The 10,027-nt window shown below is 40.9% G+C and overlaps 1 protein-coding gene across 1 annotated transcript; it reads left to right on the top strand.

Moving 5' to 3' along the window:
• LOC113427810 (antihemorrhagic factor cHLP-B-like) lies at positions 1-9,576 on the top strand. Its single transcript, XM_026690351.2, has 7 exons — positions 1-242; positions 1,259-1,369; positions 2,476-2,560; positions 4,506-4,669; positions 6,451-6,561; positions 7,768-7,869; positions 8,805-9,576. Exons 1-7 carry the CDS (start codon positions 42-44, stop codon positions 9,063-9,065), a joined length of 1,035 nt encoding a protein of 344 aa, XP_026546136.2. The 5' UTR covers positions 1-41; the 3' UTR covers positions 9,066-9,576.
• Positions 9,577-10,027: the final 451 nt, after the last annotated feature.

Below are 10,027 nucleotides of genomic sequence, written 5' to 3'. Positions count from 1 at the left end.
TACCTTCCTTCCATCGGTGTACATCATCTCTGAACATAGCCATGAATTCCTTGGTAACTCTCGTACTCCTGGGCCAGATTATAGGATGCACGTTTAGCCATCACTTGTTTACACAACTTGATTGCAATGGCGAAGAAGCTGAAAAATTAGCAGAACTGGCCGTGCACTACATCAACGAGCATAATCTACACGGATACAAACAAGCTCTCAATGTAATCAAGGATGTTCATGTCCTGCCCCGGGTAAGTACAATGGGAGGAAAAAATTTCCTAGTTTCATTTACTAAATCAATAACAAGTTATTGCGGGGGGGTGGGGGGGGTGGGTGTTGTGCCAGTCAATTTCAGTAGCTCTCCTGCTGAGATTTGGGCGATTTACGGCCTCTTTCTAGTCAATGTTCTGTAATCTCATAGCTTCCATTTCAGTTGAATTGACATGTGTGGACAATGGGTGTCCACCATTGTTGATAGTTGCACACAATGCCCCCACTCCATCCCAGTGAATGCTTATACTTCTGACTGCTGCTTCTTTAGCTGTCAGATCCTTAGAAAAGGAGAGTTATCATTTCATGATCTGCACCATATACACAACATGTTTAACCAGCACAGAGCATGTTTTTGTGATTCAGAACTTGGTGTGAGCACTGGTTAGATTGGTTGTGTCAATTCAGCCCCTCGGGTTATTTAATGGTTCAGTGTGTGATGGAAATCCAGGAAATGGCTCATTCTGCCAAGTGGGTTAAATGTTTCTCAGTTGAATGCTTCAACTGAGAAAAATATTAGCTCTCTCTGAACAGTCTGATCTTTATTAGACCCCTGTCCCAAACAATTGCCCTAAGTATCTGTAGGTAGACAGGCCGGAACTACCCGACCCCATTGTTTAGAGCCAATATGTTGGTGTTGAATAGACAATATGCACACATGTGAACCATGCAATGTCAGAAAGAGGTAATTTCTTCCACCCAGACCTGGCAAAAACCAACAACTGGGAAATCAACTGAGGCCTGCAAGAAAACCTCAGGTGTTTATGTCAGGACATGTCAGCCTTGTCCATTCCTGCCTTGCAACCTCCAAAAGAACTGTGTTTAATTTAAGGCAGCATTGACATTTTGGTATATTTTCTTTAAAGCCGTTGAGAAGTGCATCAGGACAAGATCTTTAACTTGTGTGTCAATTCAAACATTTCCAAGAGTCAGTTGATGCAACAGAGACAGAAATGTGTCGGGAGAAAGTCATTCACATACTAATTTTTCATTTTAGAGACCCCGTGGGAGGGTAATCTTCCTTGAGCTGGATGTTCTGGAGACAGTGTGTCACGTGTTGGATCCAACTCCTGTCGAGAATTGTACTGTAAGACCAGAGCATTACCATGTAAGTGTCTGAAGGTTCTTGAAAATGTAAGACTTTGTGAGAGGACAGGTAGCTTCTTACCACTCCATCAAGAGTAAATTCAGTTTCTGAACACACACAAAACTGATATATTGGTGAACAAAGGGTTAATGCAGAGGTCTCCAAACATGGCAACTTTAAGACTTGTGGACTTCAACTCCCAGAATTCCTCAGCCAGCCATTCTGAGATCCCAGGGTTAATGAAACCTCAGCAGTCGCTAACCTATTCTATGGGCATTCATTTTGAGTTCATGTTACATCGCCAGATTTCATTTCAACTCTGAGCAATGAATTAGTCAGGAATTAAGAAGTCAATTCTTCTTTCACATTCACCCCGTGATGTCCAAAGCTGAATTGTTCCCATGCCAGATTCCATGAAAAGTGCCTTATTGCTCCTCTGCTTAAAACAGAAGGTATCCAACCACAACAACTTTAAGATCTGTGGACTTCAACTTCCAGAATTACCCAGACAGCTATGTCCAAGGTTGGATGCCCTGGGTTTAGAGGTTAAGTAGAAGTTCTCATATTACAACACCTGCAAATATTTCAGCAAAGACACCAATAAGATAGTTTTGAAGCAAGTATGAATGTCATGTTCAAAACCAAGAAAGAGCCGCTAAGTTAGGGCAAAGCAATTTTCCTTTATTGTTCCTTACCTATAGAGAGAAATCATGCCCAACTAAAGCATACTACTTGATCATTAAATGTATACAGTAGTCTGATAACTTCTAGGGAGGAGCTGTCTTGACCTATTTCTTCCCAACCAAACCATCTAAACTGTCTCTTGCTTATCTGGAATGCAATGCCTCTCACCTGGGAATCCAGAGTACATTCCACCACAGTGCACTAGCTACCATAATGATGCTGCCTCACAAATTAGTCTAGCCAAGTTACTAGTGCACTGTGCTCATTTTTATAATCTCCTACCTGTTAAGAACGTGGAATATGCTGTAATGGACCATAATAAATCCTACTAATGCTATAAATCGCGCAGAAACACCAGCTTTAAAGGACTAACCCAAAATGGTTTATTAAATCATGTTAAGTTAAAGTTTATCATATTTAATTTGATGCCTTTGTATCTCCAGGCTGTTAAAGGAGACTGTGATGTCAAGCTGCTCAGTGATGAGGGCATCAACAAAGTGGTTGCTTCGAAATGCCACTCAGATCCAGGTAATTGGTCTTCGTCCCTCTTGGATTCTTAGCTGGGCTGGATTCAAGAAACTGACGTGTCACTGAGCTAACAACTGGCATCTTGTTTCTTCTTGTCCTATTTTATTAACAGTGAGTTACTAACCCAGCCTTTCTTTAAAATTTAGCAGCATCTTAGGGTCCTGAGATGTTTCACCAAAGCTAACTGTGCATTGTTTTAATTCAGTTGAAAGGCCATTCTAGTCAATATAAGTCAATCTAATGAGCTGGAATGGATTACTGAATTGGATGCTTCCAAACCATTTATTTTGCATCTACAAAACCATCCCCCCCAATCTGATTAAAATGCTGTTTTCTATCCATTCAAATGATGGATTTGAATCAAACTGACTGTTCAAATGAATTTGATGTTTGGATATGGACTGGAAGAACTTACACAACCTTAATAAAGCATTTGACATCCCTCCCTCCCTTCCATCCCAGCCAATCAAAACCTAAGCTGTCCCGTCCAGGAAATGAAAGTGCAGGAGAATTAACTCTGTGGTTGGTACTTCCTGGTTATTGGAAAATTGCTATGGAAAATTTCCAATTTAATTTGCATTTAGGGCAATTCCCAATCAATCTTATTACCTAGAACAGGAACAATCATTATTCAGATCAACAAGGAAAAACTATGGCTCAATGTCTATTGAACATTAGCAAACATCAAAACATTTAACTACAAAATGAGAGGAAAAAGACAGACAAAGCAAGGCAGAAACAGAGAGAGAAAGAGATCGATCAACACCCATCCCTCATCTATATGATTTATGTATCTCTATATTTATATATCAAAAATGATTTTTATAGATCCACTGGAAATGACATTCTGGGTATTTAACATGACATTTCCAAATGGAGTGGCCTTTCATTATTCCAGCTTGAACCCGTTTATGTACGTAGCAATAGCAGAATAGGGACAGAAAGTAGGACACCAGGTGATCCCTCTTCTTTTCTGCCCCATTAAACAAACTACTGGATGGATTGGGATGGTGTATCTGACCATAGTTTGGAATGCATGTCTAGACGTAACTACAGTCCTCAACTTAATGACCATAATTGAGCCCAAACTTTTTATTGGTAAGAAGGACAGTTGCTAAGTGAGTTTTGCTCCATTTTATAATCTTTCTTGATACAGTTGTTTAGTGAATCACTGCAGGTGTTAAGCTAGTAACACGGTTGTTAAGTGAATCTGGCTTCCCCATGGACTATGTCAGAAGGACACAAAAGGGGATCACCTGATCCCAGGACAATGCAACCGTCATAAACATGAGCCAGTTGCCAAGGGTCTGAATTGTGATCACGTCACCACGGGGATGCTGCAACAGCCATAAGTGTGGAAAACAGTCCTAAGTCACTTTTTTCAGTGCCGTTGTAGCTTTGAACGGACACTCAGTGAATGGTTGTAATTGAGACATTGACTCAGATTTATGACTATTGCAGTGTCCCAGGATCACGTGATTCTCTTTTGTGACCTTCTGGCAAGCCAAGTCAGTGGGGATTCACTTAAAACAGTGTGACTAATTAAAGAACTGCAGTGATTCACTTAACACTTGTGGCAAGACAGGTCATAAAATGGAGCAAACTCACTTAACAAGTGTTTCACTTGGCAACAGAAATGTTGAGCTCAATTGTGGTCATAACTCGAGGACTGCCTGTACTTATGGTCCCCCATTGCAAAAGCCATAATTTTAACCTGCTCTCCGACAATTTTTTTAAACCTCCTGCCTGAAATTTCCTGACAGTTAGGATAATTAACCAGTGGAAGGACTTGCCTCCAGAAAGTTTTAAGAAGAAACCAGACAACCATTTGTCTGAAATGGTACAGGATGTCCTGCTTTTTTTGCAGCAGTTCTCAGCTAAGACTGCCACCTGCTTTAAAAGCCCTTCTTGGCCTTTTTTTTTTTTTTTTTTTTTGTCTTTTCAGATTCTGTGGAAGACGTGCGGCGAAATTGTCCGAAATGTCCAATTCTGATACCTCTGAATGACCCTCATGTGGTACAATCTGTTGAATACGTGCTCCATAAACACAATGAAAAATATCCTAACCATGCTTATGAAGTCCTTGAGATTTCAAGAGGACAGCACAAAGTTAGTATGCAAATCTTAAAAGGGAATTCTGATTGCCTCTTCCAGTTTAATGCTTTGATGCTTCATATAACTAAGAGAAAGCAGGAGAAAGCGAGGGGAATTATGCTCTGCAAAAATCTAGGAAAAGAACCAGATAGCAACAAGGGAGAATATTGGTAACTCAGGATTGAAATGAGCAGTCCTTGGTGTTCTCTGAGCTCGGTTATTTTCTTGCAAGACATTTCATTAACCAAACTAGGTAACATCATCAGTGATAGACCAGAGGGTATTCAGCAGGTTCTGACCAGTTCTGGAGAACCGGTAGCGGAAATTGTGAGTAGTTCAGAGAACCAACAAATACCACCTCTGACTGGCTCCGCCCCCATCTATTCTCTGCCTCCCGAGTCCCAGCTGATCGGCTGGGTCTTCTTTGGTTGCCCTGCACAGGAGAACGGAGCTGGAAAGCAGGTTAGTGGGGTGGGGAGGGAATGGGATTTTGCAGTATCATTCCCCTGGAGTGGTGTGGGAATGTACAGTATCCTTCCCCTGCCATGCCCACCAAGCCACACCCACCAAGCCATGCCCACAGAACTAGTAGTAAAAAAAAAAAATGAATCCCACCACTGTGTTAGACTGATGATAGACTAGCACCGATGATGTTATCTAGTTTGGGTAATAAAATGTCTGCAAGAAAACAACTGAGATCAGAGAGCACCCCCACAAAGATTTTATTTATAAAATATAATTACAGCCAATACCCAGCCAAGTGAAACTTAGAAACAGACACCAAGTAAAATACCATATGAAGAACAGCTGCAGGTTTGGGGTTTGGCTAGGCTAAACAAAAGAATAATTAGGGGTGATGTGATAGCAGTGATCCAATATTTGAGGGGGTCCAATTATTTTCCAAAGCACCAGAGGGCAGGACAAGAAACAATGGTTGGAAACTAATCAAAGAGAGAAGCAACCTGGAATTAAGGAGTAACTTCCTAACAGTGGTCACTGCCTGGAACTCACTACCTGACTCTGTTGTTACATTCTCAAACCCCCAAAACTTTAACCTTGAACCATGGACCTCACTCCATTCCTAAGAGGTCTGTAAGAGCACCAGCGTGCCTCCCATCCCTGTCCTACTATTCCCATTTATTCGTACTAATTTATTATGTATATACTTATACCTGTTTATACTTATATGTTTATATGTTATGTTCATACATACTTGTTTTCTCATACATGCTTGACAAACTAAACTAAATAAATAATGGAAGAGGGGGTCAAATTGTTCTCCAAAGCACCAAAGGTCACAAAAAAACCCCAATGGTTGGAAACTAAGCAAAGAAAGAAGCAACCTGGAATTAAGGAGAAACTTCCTAATAGTGAGGACAATTAACTAGGGGAACAGCTTTGCCTTCAGAAATCATGGGCGCTTCATCACTGGAGGTTTTTAAAAGAGACTGGACAGCCACTTTTCTGAAATGGTATAGGGTCTCCTGCTTGAGCAGGGAACTGGACTAGAAGACCTCCAATGTCCCTTCCAACTCTGTTCTATTCTAACTATTCTAAAACAGAAGCAATGAAACAGTCATGTAAAAGCTAAGAAATCCTTATTTCTTAGGGGCTCTGGGGATCACAAATTACCTCTCCCTCTGCCAAAGGGAGCTGGAAAATTTCAGTAGGAACAGGTGACCACGGGTGATGGTGGGGATATGCAGCAGACAGGACTAAAATTTCATTCCCCCAGCTCTTCAATTTCGCCACTTCTACCCACAACCCAGCTGAAACGTCTCTTGCTTTGATTTCAGTATGAGCCTGAAGCTTTCTACGTGGAGTTTGCTATTGTGGAGACCAACTGCTCTGCTCAGGAAGCTCATGATGACCATCATGACTGCCATCCCAAAGCAGCAGGAGAAGCAGTAAGTATGAGGGTCAACTCCAGTCCTATCTGAGCAATTGCCATTTCTTCCTTTCTCTCTCTCTCTCCCTCCCTCCCTCCCTCCCTCTCTCTCTGTGCAAACCAGGACCACATTCCAAATAAATATGCAATGTCAAATATTCCATAGAGAAATAGAGACTTGAATCTGGCTCTCACCTGCCCAAATCCTACACTTTAACCTCTGCGCAACATCAATTTCTTCACAATTCATCCAGAAATAATGCATCCCCAAACTTCTTGTAAACCCTAGAGGATGGGCTCAAGAACCAGATGGATCTTGACAGATTTGAACACTGGGCCCTATCTAAGAATATGAAATTTGATGTAGAGAAAAGTCAAGTCCTACACCTAGCTAAAAAAAAACCAAAATTACACATATAGAATGGGTGAAACCAGGCTTAATAGCAGTCACTTTGAGAGGGATCTTGGAGTCTTAGTGGACAACCAGATAAATATGAGCCAGCAGTGTGCAGCAACAGCCAAAAAAGTCAATGCAATCCTAAGATGCATTAACAGAGGGATACAATCCAGATCAAGTTAGGTACTAATACCACTCTATAAAGCCTTAGTAAGATCACACCTAGAGTACTGCAGTTTTGGTCACCACACTATAAAAAAGATGTTGAGACTCTAGAAAAAGTGCAGAGAAGAGCAGCCAAGATAATTAGGGGACAGGAGGCTAAAACTTACGATGAACAGTTACAGGAACTGGGCATGGCTAGTCTAGTGAAGAGAAGGACCAGGGGAGACATGATAGCAGGGTTCCAGTATTTGAGGGACTGCCACAGAAGGGGTCAAGCTATTTTCCAAGGCATCCGAAGGCCAGACAAAAAATAATGGATGGAAACTGATCAAGGAGAGATTCAACCTAGAAATAAGGAGAAATTTCCTGACAATGAGAACAATCAACCAATGGAACAGAAGTTGCCTTCAGAAGTTGTGGGAGCTTCATCACCAGAGGCTTTCAAGAAGAGACTGGACTGCCATTTGTCAGAAATGGTGTAGATCTCCTGCTTGGGTGCGGGGTTGGACTAGATGACCTACAAGGTCCCTTCCAACTCTGTCAGTCTGTTAACATCTGAAGAAGAATATGATGCCGAGTACCCTACAAATTGGGTTGTAATCTGACTGAATTATTTAATTCACTAGTATCTTAATTCTTCTTTCTCTCCCTCCTTCTCTCCAGCATATTGGATTCTGCAGAGCAACTGTTTTTAGATCGCATGCTACCCTTGAAAAACCTAAAGATGAACAGTATGAGTCAGACTGTGTCATCTTTGATGTCAAGGTATGTACATTAAATGCAATTTTGTTCATCCTCTTTCCCTCATCCTCATCAATTTAAGATACGTAGACTTCCAACTCCCAGAATTCTCTGGTTTCTCTTATACATTCTGTCCATCCAAGGGACTCAAAATTGACTTCTTGTTCCAGCGATAGATTCCCCTGTATCCCTTCACATGAATAAATGATCTGATATGTCATAGAGTTTGTTTGATCTTGGCTTAGCATAATGCAGCCTTTATGACTTGCAAACCATAGATTATTTTATTTATATACTTCCTTTTCTCTGAGATTATTATTATTTTATCCTCACCATGACACTTTCTGAGACAGAATAACCGGCTCAGAGCTACCCAGAAATTTATCTAGCTAGAAAGGGTTTGAATCTAGATCTCCCCAGTCCAACTCTGGCCCCTTAATTGCCATGGTATGTGTTACAATAGTAAAAAAAAGAAGAATGACACTCTATTAACTGAAGGAATTACTGCAATTATTCAATTTTATTCATTTGATTTCTGCTCCAACATTCACCAACTGCCAGATTACATGTAATCCTCAATTTACAACCCCAAATTTCCATTGCAAAGCAAGCCTGTTGTTAAGTGAGTTTTCCCCCATTTTATACCTTTCTTGCCACAGTTGCAATAGCACTTAGAGTTATATACCACTTTACAGTGCTTCACAGCCCTCTCTAAGCAGTTTACAGAGTCAGCATATTTTCCCCCAACAATCTGGGTCCTCATTTTGCCAATCTTGGAAGGATGGAAAGCTGAGTCAATCTTGAGCCTGGTAGGATTCAAACTGCTAAACTGCAGTCAGCCGGCAGGCAGCAGAAGTAGCCTGCAGTAGTGCACTCTAACCACTGCGCCTCCACAATTCATAGTTCAATGGCCAAAGAAGACTCATCCATGTTTTCATGTTGTTGTGTTTTTTTTCCAGGAGGGACATTCTCACACCCATTTGATTGAGCATCACTATGGAAAAAATATTGCTTCTCCAGGACACAATAATACTGTCCTGGACCTCGTTCATTCGCACAATCATACAAGTGCCTCACACGAGTCTCATTCTCACGAGCATGTGGCAGTTCCTGTGGCTGTAGCTCCTGTGGCCAAAAGAGAAGCTCCAACAGAGATATCACATGATCACACACACGCTACAAAACTTTGTCCAGGAAAAGTACATCACTTCAAGGTGTAGGCCAGCTGTGCCAGAGAGCAGAGAGAAGCTGCCCAGTTAATGCAAAAAAAAAAAAAAAACCCTTTTCCAAATCTGAATTCAAACCTTGAATCCAAAAAGGATTTTTACCCTGATACGTTACAGTCTTGGCCAAGTGTTGTGATCACCCGTTGTTGTTGTTACATGAAAGAGGCTTTGTATTTGTGCCTTTCTGCTTTTAGAAATGCAGATCTCACTGCGAACTTAACATCTTCCAGTCTCCCTCTGTTCAGCCAAGGAACGACTAGAAAGTTGAACAGAAGTTATATTAGCCCCAAAGTCAAAATTCTTCTCTTTTTAAAAGAGAAAATGCATAACATTTGACAATATCTGCTCATCATCTCTAATTCCTTATAAGATTCCACCCCCCACCCACCAAAAAAAAAATGTTTCACCATGCTACATTATTTTGCAGGGGTAATGTTGAACAAAGTCAACATATTGACAGCAAAAGGCACTGGGTATTTCCTAAATAAAATGTTCAATTCTAAAATGGTCTTGCCCTTTGTTTTACTTTAGATGGCTTTGGTCACTCTGAGTGAGAATTCTGGGAATCATAGTTTAGCACCTCTAAGAGAGGACAGTGGGTCAACCTATTCTTCAAAGCACCTGAAGTCAGAGCAAGAAGCAATGGGTGGAAACTAATCAGAGAATCAGCCTAGAAATAAATACATTTCTTGGCAATTAGAAGAATAAAATAAAAATTTGACAATGAAGAAATAAACATTAGAAAAGCCAGCATCTTTTCGACTCCATATATATCTTGAACATCTCTTCTTTTTAATGGAATGCAGGCTATCCATATTTGCAAAAACTCTTTTGGTCCCTCTGAGCTTCAAACATCTTTAAACAGGTCAGATAGTTTTCATACCATCAACTTTCTTTTCTTGTCTCTGACCTGGGCCATGTGCAGTAGCCTTCTGACTGATTAGGCCAATGTGGTA

Source organism: Notechis scutatus, chromosome 4 (genome assembly GCF_049901735.1).
Source record: "Notechis scutatus isolate UNSWTSFEM ecotype Mainland chromosome 4, rNotScu1.2, whole genome shotgun sequence".
In the NCBI taxonomy this organism is placed as follows: Eukaryota; Metazoa; Chordata; class Lepidosauria; order Squamata; family Elapidae; genus Notechis; species Notechis scutatus.
Note: the sequence above shows the minus strand (reverse complement) of the source record. Positions and strands in the feature narration are given on the sequence as shown.

What these genes read in the sequence shown, in the direction of transcription:
- LOC113427810 (XM_026690351.2), top strand. Translation starts at nt 42, where the DNA reads ATGAATTCCTTGGTAACTCTCGTACTCCTGGGCCAGATTATAGGATGC. An exon ending in GAAATGCCACTCAGATCCAG is followed by an intron (nt 2,561 to 4,505) that starts GTAATTGGTCTT and finishes TTGTCTTTTCAG; the next exon opens with ATTCTGTGGAAGACGTGCGG. An exon ending in CCAAAGCAGCAGGAGAAGCA is followed by an intron (nt 6,562 to 7,767) that starts GTAAGTATGAGG and finishes CCTTCTCTCCAG; the next exon opens with CATATTGGATTCTGCAGAGC.